The sequence below is a fragment of the Camelina sativa genome, chromosome 4, assembly GCF_030686135.1.
Source record: "Camelina sativa cultivar CO46 ecotype springtype chromosome 4, ASM3068613v1".
Taxonomy (NCBI): domain Eukaryota; kingdom Viridiplantae; phylum Streptophyta; class Magnoliopsida; order Brassicales; family Brassicaceae; genus Camelina; species Camelina sativa.
Genome location: NC_141883.1, coordinates 21,911,759 through 21,932,021, shown reverse-complemented (window position 1 = coordinate 21,932,021; position 20,263 = coordinate 21,911,759). Strand labels below are relative to the sequence as shown.

At 38.0% G+C, this 20,263-nt stretch overlaps 4 protein-coding genes and 1 pseudogene across 5 annotated transcripts; 3 read left to right on the top strand and 2 right to left on the bottom strand.

Moving 5' to 3' along the window:
• Window positions 1-1,567: 1,567 nt before the first annotated feature.
• Window positions 1,568-3,007, bottom strand: LOC147946081 (uncharacterized; annotated as a pseudogene).
• Window positions 3,008-5,390: 2,383 nt separating this feature from the next.
• On the top strand, window positions 5,391-6,547 carry LOC109132606 (B2 protein-like). Its single transcript, XM_087509482.1, has 5 exons — window positions 5,391-5,424; window positions 5,531-5,631; window positions 5,721-5,804; window positions 5,896-6,006; window positions 6,337-6,547. Exons 1-5 carry the CDS (start codon window positions 5,391-5,393, stop codon window positions 6,379-6,381), a joined length of 375 nt encoding a protein of 124 aa, XP_087365608.1. The 3' UTR covers window positions 6,382-6,547.
• Window positions 6,548-7,164: 617 nt separating this feature from the next.
• LOC147946080 (uncharacterized) lies at window positions 7,165-10,181 on the top strand. Its single transcript, XM_087510502.1, has 3 exons — window positions 7,165-7,584; window positions 7,662-9,786; window positions 9,866-10,181. The coding sequence occupies exons 1-2, from the start codon at window positions 7,236-7,238 to the stop codon at window positions 7,904-7,906; spliced, it is 594 nt and encodes a 197-aa protein (XP_087366628.1). The 5' UTR covers window positions 7,165-7,235; the 3' UTR covers window positions 7,907-9,786; window positions 9,866-10,181.
• Window positions 10,182-11,412: 1,231 nt separating this feature from the next.
• Window positions 11,413-12,939, top strand: LOC104780953 (GDP-mannose 4,6 dehydratase 2). The gene has a single exon (XM_010505499.3). It carries the CDS (start codon window positions 11,590-11,592, stop codon window positions 12,697-12,699), a length of 1,110 nt encoding a protein of 369 aa, XP_010503801.1. The 5' UTR covers window positions 11,413-11,589; the 3' UTR covers window positions 12,700-12,939.
• Window positions 12,940-13,274: 335 nt separating this feature from the next.
• LOC104780951 (kinesin-like protein KIN-7G) lies at window positions 13,275-19,207 on the bottom strand. 2 transcript variants are annotated; one of them, XM_087510501.1, is made up of 15 exons: window positions 18,747-19,207; window positions 18,324-18,464; window positions 17,695-17,927; window positions 17,524-17,609; window positions 17,347-17,447; window positions 17,132-17,245; window positions 16,975-17,056; window positions 16,822-16,889; window positions 16,666-16,731; window positions 16,468-16,592; window positions 15,850-16,186; window positions 15,540-15,668; window positions 14,299-15,450; window positions 13,866-14,191; window positions 13,275-13,762 (listed from the first exon to the last, which is right to left on the bottom strand). In XM_087510501.1, exons 5-15 carry the CDS (start codon window positions 17,398-17,400, stop codon window positions 13,435-13,437), a joined length of 2,781 nt encoding a protein of 926 aa, XP_087366627.1. In that variant the 5' UTR covers window positions 17,401-17,447; window positions 17,524-17,609; window positions 17,695-17,927; window positions 18,324-18,464; window positions 18,747-19,207; the 3' UTR covers window positions 13,275-13,434. The 2 variants fall into 2 exon arrangements, with proteins under 2 accessions (XP_087366627.1, XP_087366626.1); XM_087510500.1 differs by having other exon boundaries at window positions 17,524-17,613; window positions 18,747-19,173.
• Window positions 19,208-20,263: the final 1,056 nt, after the last annotated feature.

The window sequence follows — 20,263 nt, the reverse complement described above, 5'->3', positions numbered from 1 at the left end:
AAACATTATTCTAAGCTACTGTTAGTTTGTCGTTTCGTTTCGTTTCAATAACTTGTTTGTATTATGGTCGACAATAAACTCACACGAAACACTATTCTCTTGTCGTTTCAAGAACTTGTATCACTGTTCTTTTAGTTTGTGTAAATTGTTTATCAAGGTATAATATTGCAGTACAAAGACGTGTTATATTTGCTACAATGGGACTTCATAAGTTATTCGCAAGAATAAAGATAGTGATGTTTCATATGGGCAGCAAAATGTTAATGATGATGTGAATGATGATCAAGGTATTGGAGTGAAAGAAGAAACACACGATGAAAACTATATGAAGATCATCCGCGATCAAATTGCTGAGCAAATATGGTCTACAAGTCGACGTAGTTTTCGTCAGCAATGTTAGATTTTATTTTATATAATATTTTGTAATAAAATATTTCTTTTCCAAATAAGAATTAATAATATATTAGTTTTTTTTAAAAATATTTCTTATATTTAAATATATAATTTCAGATACTATTATAGATATATTATTAATATTATATTTTTGTATTCAGCTATTCAACTTAATGGTCACCATTTAGCATACTAATTTATTTCTCTGCAGCTTTTTCAACTCATTCAGTTTCTTCAGCTCATTTTGATGGTTCAACTTATTTTTATTCAGCCCATAGTTATTCAATCTATTCAGCTGGTTCAGTTTGTTAATCACCATTTGCAGCCAAAGTGTGATCTCCATGACACTTTGCAAAACCCAAGGACATAAGAGAAGTAGAAAACTTCAAGAACCATTTTCGAAAAGCTTGTTTGAGACCATAAATAGATTTCTTCAACCTACAAACAACATTCTTGGGCAAAGTGTCCCCTTTAATCTCAGCATACCCTTCTGGAAGTCGCATATATATATCTTCATCAAGATCACCATTCAAGAAAGCATTAGAAATGTCAAGTTGGTTGATGAAAGCAGGGAAGACAGTAAGAACATCATTCTTGGCCTTAAGCAAATAAATCCATGTTGCTCTAGAATGATCATCAAAAATGGTCAAAAAATATTTATAACCTTCAACTGTTTCCACTGTAAAGGGTCCCCAAACATCAATGTGTAACAACTCAAAAGTTGAGCTACAAATGTTGTTTTCTGATATAAAATATAACTTCTTCTGCTTTGCCAAGTGACATACATGACAATAAGCAGGCTTCTTATTCTTGTGTCATGTAGTTCCCAAAGCTTCAGAAATCACATCCAATCTTGAGTAAGAAGGGTGACAAAGTCTCTTGTGCCACATACCAATATCCACCACTGCATTTATTAAAGAAGCTTCTGTATCGAGCACATAGAGCTTGCCAATGCGACGACCTTTACCAATCATCACCCCCTTGGTAGGATCCTGTATTTCGCAACAAGAAGTGTCAAAAATCACCCGAGAACCAAGATCTGAAGTCAAAGAAATGATACTGATGAGACTCAATCTGAATTATAGGATAAACAAGACATTCATGAGGAGTAAATCTTTATTTAGACGAATCATTCCCACTCCATTGATCTTAACATGCTGTCCTGTTGGCATGTTCACAAAACTTTCCACAGAAGTATCCAAAGAGACAAAACTATTTCTGTCATGAGACACATGGTGAGTTGCACCAGAATCAATCACCCATGTGTCTGTGGACAGTGTATGTTTCGAAGCAGCCAGAATACCAATAAAAGAGTATGTGTGAGTAGAGAATGAGATACCAGGGTGATCAAGTGGAGTCTGTGGAGTCTGTGGAGTTTGAGAAGTACTCGCAATAGCAGCAGGAATAGCTCCAGAAGATGTAGATTGTAGCTGAGAGCTAAAGAGAGCAATGATATTCTGTAGCTGATTAGGAGAAAGATTTCCAATCAAATTCTCCATGTTAGTTGAGGTCTTATCCGAAACTGGAGATAAAGAGACTTGAGCTGTAACTATCGGAGGTTTCTGAAACTTCTCATTGAATTTCCCTTTTGGAGTGAAGCCAGGAGGAAAACCATGTTTCCTGTAACACCGATCAACAATGTGTCCCACACGATTGCAAAAAGAGCATATCGGACGTCCTTTGTTTGGACCATTTTGGACATACATCACACCCGAGGAAAGTGGTGAAGAAGAAACCATCTGAGGTGCAACTTGTGAGACTTGAAAAGCTGTGGGAGCAGTGGGAATGGTGAACCCTTTCTGGCTGTCGTCTTGATCCAGGATATGGTATACCTCTACCAGAGGAGGTAACGCCTTCTTTGCAATGATCTGTCTGCGTACAATCGCATAAGATTCATTCAGACCAGCCAAGAATTTCACCATTTTGGCTCTCTCTGCCTTCTGTTGCAGACGAGCACCTTTCCCACAAACACAAGGATCATCTGGTTCCTCTGAACCATCCAACTGATTCCAGAGAGTTTTGAGACGAGTATAATACTCAGACAATGCATAGAACCTTGACGAAGGTCTTGGATCTCTTGAGTCAGATTAAAAGTGCGTGGGAGATTAGTCATATGGAAACGACCATAGAGATCTTTCCAAATATCTGTAGCATCATTCATACGCAAGATAATACGATAGATCTGAGGAGAAACAGAGTTCAATAACCACGACTTAACCATGCTATTGCATCTAGACCACAAATCAAAGTTAGGGTCTATAATCAAAGGCCTAGGCAAGCGTCCATCAACAAATTTTATCTTATTCTTAGCATCAAGAGAAATACGCATCGCAAAACTCCAGTCATCATAGTTCGTTTCGTCCAAACGAAGAGAAATGATACTCAAACCTGGATGATCTGCGCTGTGTAGATGGAACAGAGAGTGAGATGGATCAGCAAAGATCGGCGATGTGACAGCTCACGAAAGCCCGGAAACCTGAGGATCGGTTACTAAGAGAGTGATCGGAGCTGAATCATCAACATCGGAGTTTAACCTTTGTGATCTTCGAACAGCGGAGCTCGATTGAGATTTCGTTTTACCCATTTTTCGATTCGCACGAGATACGGTCACCATTGGAGCAAGAGATGAGCTCAGAAACGAAGAAAAATAAGTTCAACGAAAAAAAAGGATCAAAAATTTGAGGTGAATCTGAGCTTTGATGGCTCTGATACCATATTACAAACGAGAGAGAAGAAGTTTGTTAAAGATATTTTTCTCATTCATTTAACCAAAATAGCTGTACAATTTGTGTTATATACAAGTATGCTAAACCATATACTAAACCGGCTAACTTAACCAAAGTAAGCTAATCGCATATTTACATCTAACCCAATGGGATCACTAAATAAAACAACACTTGCTCAATCGCTTACTTAATTGTCCGTTTCACCATTGTCCCCGAATTGAACCTTTCTTATTAGCTAAAATAACTGGAAAGATAATTACATTCCGAATAGACTCCCAACGACCTTTTTAATATTTATATGCTTTTACTTTGGTGATATCTCAGTGTCAACACTACTCCTCGTTGAACAAGTGGCATCTTTGATCTTTTTAATTTGGTCTCTTCAAACTAATTGTACGATCATATCCTTTACGCCATTTCTCCTCGAGTGTTTTTTTTTAACATTGTATTGTGTGGTAATCTGTTGTTCCAGGCTAAAAGTTGTTTATTCGAACTGGGATGCACAGGTGTTATGTTAAAGTCAACACTGTTGGATATTGGTTTCGCCCCCAACATTTACAGAAATCCAAACAGAAGATCTTAGTATGTTTTGGGCCTGAAGTCTTGGATTTGGCCCATTAAGCCGCAAGGACAAAATCGTAATTTTACAAAGAGACAGAAGAAGCCCTAGGTCACTGGTCCACTATATATATCAGAGGTCATTGTCAGAGTGGAGGGAATGTTTTTTGGGCAATTAGAGAGAGAAAAGCAATAATTTTCGTATTAATTGCACTTAGCTCTTTGATTGTCATTTCCTGTAAACCCATCACTTCAATTTTTACGTTAATAAAAGGACCAGTTCCGATTTATCCCAAAGAATATTCGTATTATTTACATTGTCGATTTCATATATCAACAAACACTTTGCGTTGGATCAGTGGCATGTTTGTTGTTCCGTTGATCCCAATCATTTGTAGACTTGTAATCTGATCCCCATCAACTATATTCTTTACTATATATATGGTCGAACATGAAATAACTTCTTTCGAACCTAAGTCCTGTCCTGGATGCATAAGATAGTCCAACACAAGGTTTACAATTCACATTTGTTTGAAGCACCGAATTAGCTTACGGTATGCTCCAAACTCATCTCACCAAATCATTCACATCGACGAATGACCAGATCATACCCCACTCCACACACATTATTTTTGAGCATTCCAAGCACTGTCAACGTTACACTTCAAAAAATATGTGGGAAGAGGAGTTGAATATAATTATTCTAACTAACTTTTTTTAGTGATTTAGTAAAAATAATTGAACAAATGTCACATCAATCAAATTTTTGATTAAGTTCATTTAGGTATATAAATTCAAGAATATTGGAGGAGGGTTGCCAAATGATCACTTAGCTATGTTGTTGAAACTTGAAAGAATAAAAATTCAAGATAAATATAATAAGCATATCTTGACAAATCAATTGAAATTGAAAAAGAACTAGGATGAGATGTAGCATAACTAAGACCATTTGCAGTGGTGTTACTCACCCAGTTATTCACACAAATTTTTTTTATTAAAAAATAATAAAATAATATAAAAGAGAGAGAGAAGCAGGAAGAACGGTTCTCAAATTCCTTACAGAAGAAACGTTACTTAAAATAATCCTACACCTGTGAATTCTTTATTAGTTATTAAATAAAATATATATATATATTTTTGTTTTGAGTAACTGGAAGAGTTCTCCCGTTGTAAATGCCCTAAGATTCCTAACACAAATCGTGGAGATTACATATTGTCCACCACTCCAACACGATTCACGAGGCTATATGTGTACAAAAAGGGTCAATTGTATCACTAAAATTGTATCAATAACTAATTATATGATATTAGTTTAAATTACTAATTACTTAAAATTGATCTAAATATTTTAATTTGACATCAATTGTAATAACTGATAGTATTATTGTTTTATGTGGCATTAGTTTATATAAAATCAATATCAGTTTGTATCTCTTTCAAAATATTGATACAAATATATGAATTTACATCACTAAAATAATCGATGTATTATTAATTTATATTAACATCACTTTAAAATGATACAAAAATTAACATCAATAAGTAAAATAAGTGATGCTAATATTGTTAAACTAATTTTGTAATTTAATTTTAGGATGATTATTTTACTTTTCTTTCATTGAATAATTGAAACATAGTTTGTTCAGTATAAACATGGATTAATATATAGTATCATTTTATTTATACTTTGATTGAATTTGCAAAAATGATACCATGCAGGAGGCCGATATGACACCTCACCTCTTCGGTAGGTTCCTCCAATACCTCAGTGTTTTACTGAAATTCAGACTGCAAGTAAATATAATTTTTGCTTGGTTTTAACTCTGCATTTCATATAAATGTTGTTTGATCAGATTTAGCTCCAAGATACAGAGACTCTGTTCGAGCAATAACACCTGGATTGCCTTTGTTTCTTTACAACTACACCACTCACCAGCTTCATGGCATCTTTGAGGTTTGTTCTCGTGCTTCTTCTTCTGTCGTAACAATGGTTTTTGATTCTGCCATTCACTAAATTATTCCATGACATGATTCCTTGTTCAGGCAACAACTTTTGGAGGTACTAGTATTGATGCTACTGCTTGGGAAGACAAAAAGTGCAAAGGAGAGTCAAGGTTCCCGGCTCAGGTGAAACTTAAATCACAGTGATTTTCATTGTTTTAGTCTTTATTTGATTATCTTGTACCAATTAAACTTCTTTCTATTAAATCGTAACAAGGTGAGGATCAGAGTGAGGAAAATATGCAAAGCCTTGGAAGAGGACTCCTTCAGGCCAGTTCTTCAGCACTATGATGGTCCAAAATTCTGCCTTGAGCTCTCTGTTCTTGAGGTGCGTGTCCATATACGTTATGGTGAATGTCAAAAACAAGAAAAATAAGTGCATATATAAATAGTGATTGAATTGTTACATCATATTATAAAGAGAAGAAAGCAAAAAGTCATGTCCTCTTTGAACGGTGATATTTAACCTTCTTCAAAACAAAAAGTCTATATTGTGTTTCATCATGTGGAATTGGAACCTTGAACTGGGACTGGAACAAAATTATTTAAGCTCTTGTGGAAGCATTATGATCATCATCAACTGATATAAGTAATGATCCTTTTACATATAGAGGTTTATTGAGACTTGATTATGTGTTGACTGTTATGTTTGTTGCAGACATTGGATCTGCTAGACCTCTGCGAACAAGCTGGTTCTGCATAAGCCGAAACAATCAACCTTGCAATGCCACGTTGCGTAGGGTTGAGTCGGATCCAAATGTATGTTTACTAAGAAGGGATGAGAGTATGTGTGGTCTTAAGCCAAGCAAAAGGGGGAAAAGGCTCTGCCGAATAAGCGACTAATCTCATTCGTGTCGTGTCTGATGTGTGAGTGTGTGTGTCTGTGTGTCTGTGTTTGTGAGAGATTCGATACTCTTTTGAAACAAAGATTCATGTAGAAGAAAATAGAGAGAAAGAGAGACTATAAACAGAGCCAAAAAAATGCTATGAGCTAGCTACCGTTTGTTGTGTTTGCTTGTGTAAGGAGAAAAAGAAAATTGTCCTAAATGACAAATTGACAAGTTTAACTATTAAGCATATGCGTCCTGATCTGACTGTACAATCTAACTTTGTAGTAGAGAGCTAAACCTGGTTCTGCTGCGTAGTATCCCGATCCGGATATATCTCACAAGTATTTAAAAAAAAACATTTTCAGATTTAGTGCTCTCATGAATTTCAACATGGTTATGTATATCTTGTTCCATGTTTTCTACAAGATTCATCACGCGAACGTATAACAGTCGACGTCGTTCACAGAAGATAGCTAGCAATGAGAGCGTAATTTTTGGGTTCTTTGATGGAAAAGGCGGAACCGACGTTGTGAAAGGCTAATAAGTCGACGTCGTTCCATATTAAAAAAAGTTACTCAATTATATTATTAACTTAAATAAAAATAAAAATTATTGCCATAACACTACGTAGTATGTATAATAATTGAAAAACCCTAGAAGTGCCCACCATCGATCTCTCCAAAAATCTCTCTGTCTCTTCTTCTCTCTTCCTCTCGAAGTGGTTTCAATGGATAATTGTAGTTGTCCTGCCCTCAAAGTACTGGTTCAAGGGGACTCCGTCCCACAGCAACCTCCCTCTCCTCCTCACCCAGATCATCTTCTTCCTTTGAATGAAAACTCTCCCATGATGACCTTCTATGACATAGGTTCATGTCCTGTTCCACCATCTACCTCTTGCCTGAAACTTAGAAATCATATAGACAGCTTACTGCCTAAGCTTGTCGGTTTTGCCGGCGTGTTGGACATGACTGTTTATCACAAGCCTGATTTTTTTGAAAAGAAGATAAATCAGCGGAGAGATCTGGTAAAAGGACGCATCACATTCATATCCGCTGAGCCTCCTTTAGAAGGAAAACGTAAGTAGTAACTCATATTTTCATTATCTTAGCTTCTCAAAATTAATAATCTACGTACTGTGTTTTTCATATCTTAGAGAAAAGGCCGGATCAGCTTATCAAGCAGTTGATGTATAAGTTTTTCCTCGAGAATCCCGAAATCCCTGTTCTTCTCATATCCAATGATGTCCGCTTTGCCTCTTGCCTTCGAGATTTGACTGCATCGAAGTATACCGCAATCCTCGCTCACGACAAGAACGCCGAGAAAGAATTGACTGGGGCGGTTGAGAAAACAATAGACTGGGAACTTCTCGCCAAGGGTGAACAAGGTGAGTTTATTTAAATCCTCCTGAAAATTTACTTACCAAGAATTCATGTGAGAAATTGTTATGATGATTAGGTAAGCCGTATCAGAACTATCTGATCGAGGAGGATGACACGGGTAAACGAGGTCCCCTGTATAAGGCAAGGGAACAAGAGAAGATGGCAAAGGAAGAAATACATAAGAAAAAGCTGATTGATATGGACAAAAAGTATTTTGATGCCACAGGTAAACAAGGTTAGTATCTAAAGGATCCTCTTTTACATTATTTTGCTAAATTGTAAATATTTCATTGAAAATGAAAAAAGTTTAGGTTACAATTCAAAGAATTGAAACCTATACATATGGTTTCATGGCAAAAAAGGTTAAAAACATGAAAGCATAATACGGTAATTAAACCAAGTTTTCGGTCCATTTACTCAACCAAGCCAAGAAGCTTTGGGAACAAGATGAAGCGATGACGTTTATAATGTCCTTCCCGAATGAGTTGCAAAAGGAGAAGGGCTGATGCAGATTGTAAGACACCTCAATACGACTAATAACTAGCTATAGAAATCTTTTGCAAAAGGCCAAAGACCAAGCCGTCAACGGTAAAACTCCAAAACATCGATCACAAACTCTCCCTGCGTTATGTGAGATTGTTTCTTCGTTTCAATCCATGAGCTTTCTCAGAACGGAACCTCACATGCCATAATGCAAAAGGTGCAAGTTCCCTCTAACCAAATTCATCCTCAAAGTCAGCAGCTCAGAGCAAAATAAAACCATTCAATACTACACCATAAGCCAATAGCCCTACTAGCTTCTCTATAGCACAAACAAGACGCAAGGAAGAGGCGAGTACGCAAAGCAGAGCAATCTTCAAACAATGGCAAAAACAATAGGAAGCCACAACATAAACATGCCTTGAACCAAACCAAATAAATTGGTATACCTACGGAGTTCTCAAAAGGAGAGAAAAGCAAGCTATCACCGATAACTAATTCCTCTACTTATCAAACACCACGGCAGCTACACAAAGGAGCATAAGACCAGCTAATTCGATGAGGAAGCTTAACCAGCAAGGAGAAAGCAAGCTCCTAATAATCCTGCTACTGTCCTCAAGCAGAAGATGCCGACAGAGACATCATTCTCCTAAGTCAAGACTCACGAAAAAGATGAGGTAAAACGCAACCAAATAGTAGCCATGCTCTGAAACCTATGTGAAGGAGAACCAGAAATGAGAGGCTGAGGCATCAGAGGCTCAAGAGAGTCGATGAACAACACCAACCAAGGCATCGAATCATCCACAAAGCCAAAGAAAGCCCCCCGAATCAAACTCCAACACACGAAATCGACACGAACGGAGTGGACAGAAGCTTCAAGCGTGTGGCAGTAAGCTGTCCTCAAAGCAAACAAACCGACACATAGAAACCCTTACCTCCGGCAGACACGAGCCGAAACGCGGCGGTTAGACCAAGATAGATCTTGGAAAAAGAATCCGAGCAAAGTGTACACGCTACACCACGACATAGCCAAGGGTAGCACACTCGACCGCCGGACACACCAGGAAGAAGGCGACCTGAAAACAGATCTACAAACACAGTTTGCTCTGCCGATTGAGATGCGAGGACCGGAAATCAGAGCCTCCACCTTGATCCACCGCCGTCTACAAGCAATGGAGGCAGAGACATGAGATTTTAGCCACCGAAAACGGCCGTCGCGCACGGCGGACCTTCGACACTCGCCACGAGAAAACAGAGCCGAATCAATTCACCGGCGTCTTCAAGTGCAGGGGTGGTTTTGGACCAAGTATCCTAGAGCCCTCTCACGGTGCCGGTCGTAACCGGACACCGGAGAGACAAGATGCGGCGGATTAGGGTTGTCGCAGGAAATTTCTTCGAGAGAGAAAACTTGGGTGCCATGTAATCTGATGTTCATCCTCTTTTACATTACATCAACATTAACTTAAATATCCAATTAACAAGTGTGCTGATGATTAAGGTACCCGGTATAAGGAGTGGGAAGAAAAGAAGAGGAAGAGGGATGAACGTGAGAGTCCGAATCAGAAGCGGAAGAAAGGTAAAAAACATGTAGAGGAAGAAGATGAAGGAATTGGAGGAGAGAGTGATGATTGAAGAATTTGATGATTGAATCTTAGTAGTAGTATCCTAGTACGTAGGACTAGTATATGTTATATTTCTGTCACTGAGTTTGTTTTTGTTTTTGAAGGACTAGAGACTCCACTAAGTTCATAAATTACTTTTGTTTTAACATGCAATGAACCAAACATAACAGTAGGAACGACGCTTGATAGAAATGGTACCATGCATCGACCACGTCACGAATATACTTACGAGAAGCTTATATACGAGAAGTAAGTATATATATTCTCTTGTTTTTATAACCACACAACAATCAATTGTCACACGTTTAGGTTTTGTCTATTAACTAGGATAAACGTATATAAGCCGAGAAATATTATAAAGCTTCTAATATGTGGAACAACTTCTTGTGGAGATCGAGTCGATTAATATCAATCCATGATCTCTTCCAACTTTAAGGGTGTGAATGGTTGTAGCGGTTGGGGCGAACAAATCTGTCTGCGGATTGGACCACTTTTTATTTACCATTCAGCAAATATAGTATGCAGTGGTGCGGTCCAAATAAAACAGAAACAAGACCGCTGTGGACCAACTGCGGACCGCTTTTGCATACAAATAGAGTTAGTCCGCAACGGTCTGTAGTCCGCCCCAAAAATAGAGTGGTCCAGATCGCAGACGGATTTGGCCGCCCTGGCCGCAATTACCATTCAAACCCTAAGTCTATTTGCCTCCACAATCCAACACACCAACACTGCTAAGCCTAAAAATGTATTCAATATAGAATGTTTTTAAAAATCTTTTCAAATCAGTATAAATACTTAAAAGCTCTACTAAAATAGGAGTTATATTTAGCATTAAATTAATTAATAAAAACAGTCCGACTTCTTTATTCCTCAATACAAAAATATGACGGTTTTCTCTTTATTCCTCAATACAAAAATATGACGTTTTCATATTTTCTTAACGTATCAATTTTGGAATTTTCTTTGTTAAAACGTAATATTTAAATATCTAATTTGACTGTTTTCACAATTTTTTTTCTTTGTAATTATTATATTATATGTGATAAAAAAAATTAAAGTAATTTTGATTAACAATATTTTGGAAACTTTGCAAAAGATTTGAATTTATTGAAAATATATAGAATATTGAATAGTTTGCAAGAAAATTCTAATACTTGTGAAAACCAAAATATATTGATGGCTTTGACCACAAAATAAGTAAACCAATACTTTTCTTTTTGCAATTATTATGTGACAAAATAAAAGTTAAAATAGTTTTGACTAGCTGTTTTGGAAAATTTACAAATGATATGAATATATTGAAAAATATATAGAATATTGAATAGTTTGCAAGAAAATTCTATAAGTAATATATTGATGGCATTGACCACAAAATTAGTAAACCATTAACGTGTTAGACAGAAACAAGGAAAAATATCTCAAATCAGTCAATAATGAAATCAAAGACCCAACAGATTTACCAAAATAGCCTTATCACAAATTGACCAAAACACCCCTTCGTCTTCAACCTCTCTGACTCCTATTTAAATCCAACTAAACTCAACAGCTCGATTCAACGCAGAGCTCTCTCTCTGAATCCAGATCTGAAAAACCCAAAACAATGGCGTCAGAAAACAACGGATCCAGTTCCGAAGCCGTCACCGCCGTTGAAATGCCGCCTTCTCAGCCGAGGAAGGTAGCTCTGATCACCGGAATCACCGGCCAAGACGGATCGTATCTGACGGAGTTCCTTCTCAAAAAAGGCTACGAAGTCCACGGGCTGATCCGTCGATCGTCCAATTTCAACACCCAGCGGATCAACCACATCTACATCGATCCACACAATGTCGACAAAGCTCTGATGAAGCTCCACTACGCTGATCTCACCGACGCTTCGTCCCTTCGCCGTTGGCTCGATGTGATCAAGCCCGACGAGGTCTACAACCTAGCTGCTCAATCTCACGTCGCTGTCTCCTTCGAGATCCCTGATTACACAGCCGATGTAGTCGCCACCGGTGCTCTCCGTCTCCTTGAAGCCGTCAGATCTTACACCATCGACAGTGGCCGGACCATCAAGTACTACCAAGCCGGATCTTCGGAGATGTTCGGGTCAACTCCTCCTCCACAATCTGAGTCGACGCCGTTTCATCCCAGATCTCCTTACGCAGTTTCCAAATGCGCTGCTCATTGGTACACTGTGAATTACCGGGAAGCGTACGGTCTCTTCGCCTGTAACGGAATCTTGTTCAATCACGAGTCACCGCGCCGTGGTGAGAACTTCGTGACCAGGAAGATCACAAGAGCCTTGGGAAGGATCAAGGTTGGTCTGCAGAGGAAGCTCTTCCTTGGGAATTTGCAGGCGGCAAGGGACTGGGGATTCGCAGGGGACTATGTGGAGGCAATGTGGTTGATGCTGCAGCAAGAGAAGCCAGACGATTACGTTGTTGCAACAGAGGAAGCACATACAGTGGAAGAGTTTCTTGAGGTGTCATTTGGGTACTTGGGACTCAATTGGAGAGACCATGTTGAGATTGACCAGAGGTACTTTAGGCCAGCTGAAGTGGATAACCTCAAAGGAGATGCTAGCAAGGCAAAGGAAGTGTTGGGGTGGACACCACAAGTAGGGTTTGAGAAGCTTGTGAAGATGATGGTGGATGAAGATCTTGAGCTTGCTAAGAGGGAGAAAGTGCTTGCTGATGCTGGTTACATGGATGCTCAGCAGCAACCTTGATTTGATCAACAATATACAAAGAGGAGGGAGGGGTTTTACATTAATCAGTTACATTTCGTTTTTTGCTTTGATGATTATTTGTTGTTTTTTCTTTTGTCGATGTTTTAGTTTCTTTGTTGCTTTTTTTTAAGTTATCCAATTTGCTTTCCCCTCAATGAGTTGAGGATATAGCGCAGTGAATTTTGTATGAAAGGGCGAAAAAGAATCTTATAAAACAGTATTGTTACCTCTCTTCTTCTATTCATGAATCTCTCTCTAACCGAACTTTAAACAGAAACGACTCTTTTAGTCTACCCTTGGAACTGGCTCTTAATCTACAAAACACAAACATTGCTTAGATATCACTTACACAGAACATGAAGCATTTGACAGAGAAAGGGATATACAAAGGGCAGGTTCAAGGCGAGGCATTTGAGAGAAAGTGTGAAGCATTCTTAGTTCAATGAAAATGTGACACACAAGTAACTGCATGGACTTTGCAACCGGAAGATAAACACAAGAGCTTTCCTCAGTGAGATGTCTGCGTTACGACTTTAGTATCACCTGACTCTAAATAGTTAGAGGGCACAAACATATTTTGTATGATTTTTGCCATTTGTCATTTTAGACTTGGTATTGCTCAATCTCAGTCTCAGACCCAAATCAATTTACATTTGTGAATGTACTACTTACAGAAGGCACACCACTTTCAATTTAGTGCTCAAGAATGAATCACTTGGATTTTTGATATTTTAATTACAAATTAGAGAGCGACAAAACACTGCGTTTCCAAAGGCTAGATTTCTTAGGACGGGGTCTAAGTGAGAAGTTGAGGCCAAACATTTCCTTGGACGCCAAATCCATGTCCACGAACCCCATGAGCTTTCCCACAACGGAGGCGCTCTCTCGGACATGATCCATGTCTTTGCTCTCTGACCAGAGACGATGTGCCAGTTGGAGCCGCCTGTGCTTTGTGTTCAGCCCAATGCCCCATCTCAAGAACACGTTCTCTCTCTCTTCTTTCGCCAGTTTCTTCTGCATCAGCTGACTCAGCTTGTACCTCTCCCTGTTCAACGCCCTCAGGCTATTTTGTTTCACGGCCCAAACAGTTAAAAAAAACGAATACATTCTTGATCTAAACAGTCAAATAAAGGTAATGTGCTTTTGGGTGAATATACTGTATATACCTGGACATTGATGTTAGGGTGCGTCCATTTTCAATGGCTTTGCTATTGTGGGTAAAGGTTTCTCTGATGTACTTGAGCCTGCGGAGTTCAACCTCCATGTACAAGCAATCTTTCTGATCTCCTCTGAAGAGAAGGAAGAAGTAACTTCTGTGTGACAAGGAAACGTTGCAAGCATGCCATAGCTCTATTATCTCCATCTCGAGTCTCTTGAACTCCAACGGCCAGTCCAATGGCATGGTTAAATAGTCTTGTATGGGGTCAACCGCAGCGTCCTTGAAACTCTTTGACGATCTTAAAGCCAAGAACTTTTGCTCTATCTCCTCCATCTGCCACATAATAGAGGTGGTCCTCAAAATAAAGACAATATTTAAAGGTCGTATCAAGTACAGGTAAACGAAGGCAAGCTCTGCTTGACCAAGTTAGTAAAACTAACCGATAGATGAATGATTCGCTTGTCCCTCTGAGGAATAGTCTCTTCACCTTCGCCTTGGCTGAGTAAAGTTTTACCACTTGTCTGGCGTGCATACACATGAGATTTAGAGGGAGAAACCTGTGATCCATTCGGTGATGACTTTCTCTTATTAACATCATCTAAAGAAGCTGGCATTCTTTGTGTGGGGCTGAACTCTTTCTCGAACCAAGTTGCTGGCATGCTCATCCGGCTAATATGTTTTGGCAATGGCGGCCTCTTGTTGTTGTACGATTTCAGGTTGCTCTCAGCTCTTTCATTCTGATACCAGCCTGGTGGTCTGTTAGCATCTATCTCAGACACAGAAAAGAACGAGCTCGATACAAAGCTTGCTCCGCAGCTTCGGCTTCTAGTAAGCCCCATGCCTCCTGCCGTTTGTGAATCTCTCTCAAGATTCCTAGCTAGAGGCTTTTCAGGAGACGGAGTGACAAAATCTTGATCTGTAGGGTCTCTTCTGAGGTTAGAAGACTGATGAGGAAATGATTCGTCAGTAAGTGACAAAACACAGTGTGGAGAGACTCTGATGGGTTCACTTTTTTCCGCTGATTGGATAGAGACACTACTGATTTCCTTTACTCTTTCATCATCTTCTTCTTCTTCAGTTTCTGTTGGTGGTCTTAAGTTCTTTGACTCTGGTACACATATCGGAAGTGCACTCACAGCCTTGCATCGGTCTGGAAGCATGTTTGGCTCTGGATACATGGTGATACAGGGACTTTCTGTTTCTATGGCTCGAAGTTCCGTGCATGGATATTCAGAATCTACCTCACTTGGTTCGTTCATTTCATGAAATCGTTCTTCCTGAACACGAGACTGATCTGCAGATTCCCTCTTGCGACTGTGCGGTTCGTTTTTATTTTCTGCCCCACGAATATTAAGTCGAACTTTAGTGAATTTCCCAGGAGTTACAAATGGAAGGTGTTGGGCTGGACTACTTGCACCAGAATTTAACCTAAAGTCTGAAAGCTGGAAAACATTCTCGTCAGAACCATGCTCGGTTGATTGTGGGGACATCATAATGGATGCTCGCGCTGATAGAGGGCTTTCTGGTGTTATATTTAGAGACTCCCATGAACTACGCACCCGCAGCTTGGGGTACTGACGTCCCATAACCACCTGGAGGAATACAAAAACAAGATTATAAATTGGGCTTTTGATAGGTTTATCATGCTTTTGGTAAAACTAAAAAAATACAATTAACGTACATTTGTCTGTTCTGAGTCTGTTGATAATATCTCTTTTTGTGGTGCTTCTCCATTAATCTGTTGAAGATCCTCAATCCGAGAATACGCCCGCTCTAATTCTTGTGCTAGTCGGTATACCTCTTTATGTAGCTGTAGGTAATGAAAAGAACATAAAGTCTCTATAGTGAATATCTTATCAGATCACCAGTATGAATGAGCTACTAGTAATACAAAAGTTGGTTGTCACAAAAAGATAATTGGGGAAGTGAACTCTCATACAGCAGCTGATTTATAGATATGTTGGCAGGTTGAGTGAAGTAAATCGCATTACCTTTTCGATTTGGAGGTCTTTCTCCTTCAGCAATGCAGTTGTGTCAGACACAACAAGAGCTTGACGAGGGCTGCTCAACTCACTCTCCAATTTAGCCAGCTCTCTCTGTAAATGTTTAACCAGAGCTTTATCAGACATGACAACATTGACTTGTGCATTTGTTGTCACCTCCTTGGCACAGCTTGCGAACAACAATGTATTTCTTGATTGCTCAACATGTATTCTTGCAGGACTCAGTGTGCAGATTATGGAAGTTCTGGCGTTTCCTCCCAAGGAAGTCTGAAGTATGCGTGTCAGCTTTGAATCTCTGAATGGAATGTGCCCATTTTTTCCTTTACTGCAGTAAGCTAGCCACATAATTTAGTAACGTAAAAAGAGCCCACTTAGTTTTAAAAGCATACGTTAGATGTTAATAATAGCAATCTGCTAATAAGTAATAACTTGGTAAAGTGGTGCTACTGGGCCAAAGCCCTATATTTCAGCTTGGGAACTCAACTCTCAAAGACAATGAAAAGGTGCTCAACCATTTTCAAATACAGGGAAAGAATAAAGAGCAGATGAAGGTGGCACACAAGTCAAAGAATTTTCATTGAAGCTAAAGGTACTACACAAGCTAACCTTAGCTTTCGAATGACAGTTCCTAGTGTTAGTAAACTTCGGTTTATATGACCACCTTCTTTCAACCTTGTGCCAGCAGATAATGATTGAGATGCACGTTCACTTCCAGCAAGATCAATGAAATTCTGCAGGATAATTAGTTTATCTATGAATCTTTTGGTTTAGGATAATACAAGATGGAAGATTCAAAGTACATACCACTGTTGCTGTGAGTGTACTAAATTTATCATTCGCCAAATATTCACGTGCTGTGCTTTCAACAGTCTGTAAAAGATATCATCAAAAGTAAGTTCCCAAAGGCAGCCTGAAGACTGCAGTGTTGCATCGTTAATCTAAAACAGCAAAATGCCTTACCAATCTCAGAATCTGATGAGAGCGGGAACTAACTTCATTTAAAGCTGTCTCTCCAATTTGTCGTTGAGCTGCAATAATTAGATGATACTTAGTAAAACTTGCGACCAAAGCATCAAAGGTATTAATTTAGATACACATTTGGAAAATCAATACCAATACAGATTGATAAAAGCTCCTTAAAATGATTCCAGTCCCGCACAGTTTCCTCCGTGAGCTTCTCAACAACGGTCCCTTTCTGTCCCAAAGTAAATGACCAGTAAAGTAAGATTATGCATAACCAATTCCATAAGATGCCAACGCCAACATTTACCTCAGGATCATCTAGAAGTCTGAGTGGACTAATATCTGTACTCAAGAGGTCTCTTACAGACTCATTATAGATCTCCATGGCTGAAAACTTCAGAATAAATGCTCTTTCCTTGTGCTGCAGAAAACACATAAAAATTGAAAAGGGTGACAGTTACTGAATGAACTGGAAATAATGAGGTAAGATAACTATAAAGACTATGATATTGTTAACTTTACCTTCTCAATGTAATCATATATATCGGCCAAGGCGTAATCAGTAATTCCACTCATAGTGTATGTCTTTCCACTGCTTGTTTGCCCATATGCGAAGACACTAGCTGTGACCATTTGTATTAAACATGAGTCAAAGTGGATAAAGACTATAAAAATAAAGCAGTACGAGACATTCCTAACCATGAACCCCATTAACAACAGAGAGAGCCACTTCCTTCGCCCCTTGATCATACACCTCCCTGGTACAACACTCAGGGCCAAACACTCTGTCTAGAGGCATACGAAGGATCAGTAAGATAGAATCTGAGGATTAACTTGAATCAAGAAGCTGAAAAAATGAGAAAGCCTTACCAAATGTATACGCAGTGGGGTACATAGAACGCTCGGATATAGAAAGATGGCTCCTGTATAGAACCGTTTCATCATTGATGCATTCCCAGTCTGCCACATCATTCCTAACCCTTTCTTTCACACTTAATGGCCTCAGACGAACAGAAACAAAAATCTTCTCTTCCCTACCACTTGGTCCTTTCATCTGATCTTCTCCTATACCCATCTTCACCTGTCACCTCCCTTCCCGCATCCTACCCCAAAAGAAACCAAGACAAGAACAAACAACAACAATGTCATACATATACAGAGAGCGAACAGGAATTAAGAGGACAAACTCAATCACTGAAATATCATGAGTCTAGTTTAGTCAACTTGTATATTTTCATGTCTCTGACTCTATCTACGTGTTTTTATATCCAAAACATATCAACAAAGAAGGACACCAAAATCAACAACAACAACGTGGTTCGTTTTCAACATTGTCTGAGACATAAACAAACGAACTTTCATAATAAGATTGTGCAGAGGATTTGGTGTTTTCTACAATGGTCCCCATCCTAAACAGTCTGTCAAAAAGAGTTTCAAGCCTACGCTTATATTTTTTTTCCAGACAATCACACAAAGACCAAACTAAAGAAATCAGTTACCTCCAGAGATTATTATAAACTAAAGATATTATAATAATCACAGCCGTTTCTGCAGAATATGTTCAATGTGGTGCCAAGACTCTTTAGTAAACTCCATGTGCAGTGAGCTGAAAACAAAGCTTCTGACTAACTTACACCTGCCTACATGAAAACAACAAAGAACAAACACAAATTTAGCCGTAAGATCCAAGAAAGTAATTATAATAATAAACAATACGAGGCAACAGCACTAATCATCAGATTTTTCTTAATTCTATTCAATAGTGTGACATTGCGTCGTCGGAACCGAAGTTTCCCTAACACCACCGGCTCACACGACTCACAGTAACAACTTCAAAATCAACGAATCTCGCAAAAATTCATAACCAAAACTACGAATCGAGGAGAAATTAAAAGAGGAATCAACAACGAGGATTTTCTCACCTACGAATCGGCGTAGGATGTAGGGGAAATTAGAAGCAAACGCGAGGAGATGAAGAACAATGGCGGAAGCGAAGGTGAACGAGACGGTGATTACGACGGAGGAAACAGCAGCATTAAGGAAACGATGCGATTCGGAGAAAGCAGAGATTATCTCAGGCGACCTGTTTCGCTTAGCCTACAGCGATCAAAACAAATAATTCAGGTGTTCCAAAAACAAAATTCGGAATGGTTGTGCAGAGCTGTTTAAATCGTTAATGGCTATTTTTTTTTTTTCTTTTTGGGTTTTGTTCATTCGTCATTGGTGAAAGTTAAGGAATTAGCTAAAGAAAGCATAATGTAGAGAGCAGCAGGCTAATGATTTTTTGGTAGACTCCTTCCTGTTGTTGTTGTTTGCTGGTTAATTAGACAATTTATTTTATTTTTGAACAAAAATTTAGACAATTTATCTAAGATCTTTTAATAAATATTGTCACAAATATGTGTCTCAATTTTATTATCCACAGACTTTTTTTAATAAAGAATAAGAATAGTATTTAGGCAATTTCTTTCTTGTTCTAAAATAATAATAATGCGCATTTATAAACATTGATTTTTTTTAAAAAGGATCCGGGGAGATAAAACTATAATTATCTAATTCTCATTCCGTTTAAGTGATGTTTTAAGTTTTAACAAAAAAAAAAACTTTTGTTTTATTTTAAATGATGTTTTCAATTTTTTATACAAAAATTAAATATCGTTGACCAGTCATATTTTATATCATATTTTTTTTATTTGTTGAATTTATTTTCTCAAATGATGATTTGATGTAAAAAGTAAATTAAATGAATACTGTATATTTATATGTAAAACACCTTAAACATCAACTAAAATAAAAGGAAATAGTAATAATATGTAAGACCAGCATCATCAGTCTAAAGTTGTTTTTTTTTTTTTTGGTAGGCATCAGTCTAAAGTTGTTGATTATTTACATCATTAACATCACCTATTGATGAAGACACATTTTTATTTTTTTATCTTTATAGCACATCACATCATAGCCACTAAAGATTTTATATGATTTCCCAAGCAACAGTTTGTATAATAATATCATCATTTATTTACTTTGTTTGAGTTTTTAAGCTATTGAAAACGAATTTTGAGTTCACTATTGATGAGTTTACATAAATAAATAAAAATATAAAAGCAGAGCACATGAAGGCATGTGCGTTTGCTTTTTCTTACTAACATCTAAAGTACATATAAAAAGTGGTTTGATAAAAAAAAAATATCGTCTATAGACCAGTCCTCGTTAAACCAATAATCCAATCTAGCCAAAGTAGATAATATTAGCGTATATATATATTTGAAACGACTAACCTTTGCGATGGCCAAACTTTATAAGTTTTTTAAAACGTTCAATAAATTGGAAGGTACACTGCACAAAAAGATTATACACATGTAGATAATAAAACAAGTATTTAATCGTGACGCTGACAAATGTTTTCATCTAAAATGTGTTTTTAATTTTTTTTGGGGAG

Excerpts from the sequence above, each read along its gene's own strand:
- LOC147946080 (XM_087510502.1), top strand. The coding sequence starts at position 7,236 with ATGGATAATTGTAGTTGTCCTGCCCTCAAAGTACTGGTTCAAGGGGAC. Across the intron at positions 7,585-7,661 it reads GCCTCCTTTAGAAGGAAAAC|AGAAAAGGCCGGATCAGCTT; the intron begins GTAAGTAGTAAC and ends TTCATATCTTAG.
- LOC104780951 (XM_087510500.1), bottom strand. The coding sequence starts at position 17,899 with ATGGGTATAGGAGAAGATCAGATGAAAGGACCAAGTGGTAGGGAAGAG. Across the intron at positions 16,732-16,821 it reads CTCATCAGATTCTGAGATTG|ACTGTTGAAAGCACAGCACG; the intron begins GTAAGGCATTTT and ends TATCTTTTACAG. Across the intron at positions 15,451-15,539 it reads CAGACTCAGAACAGACAAAT|GTGGTTATGGGACGTCAGTA; the intron begins GTACGTTAATTG and ends GTATTCCTCCAG.
- LOC109132606 (XM_087509482.1), top strand. The coding sequence starts at position 5,391 with ATGCAGGAGGCCGATATGACACCTCACCTCTTCG. Across the intron at positions 5,805-5,895 it reads AGTCAAGGTTCCCGGCTCAG|GTGAGGATCAGAGTGAGGAA; the intron begins GTGAAACTTAAA and ends AATCGTAACAAG. Across the intron at positions 6,007-6,336 it reads TTGAGCTCTCTGTTCTTGAG|ACATTGGATCTGCTAGACCT; the intron begins GTGCGTGTCCAT and ends TGTTTGTTGCAG.
- LOC104780953 (XM_010505499.3), top strand. The coding sequence starts at position 11,590 with ATGGCGTCAGAAAACAACGGATCCAGTTCCGAAGCCGTCACCGCCGTT.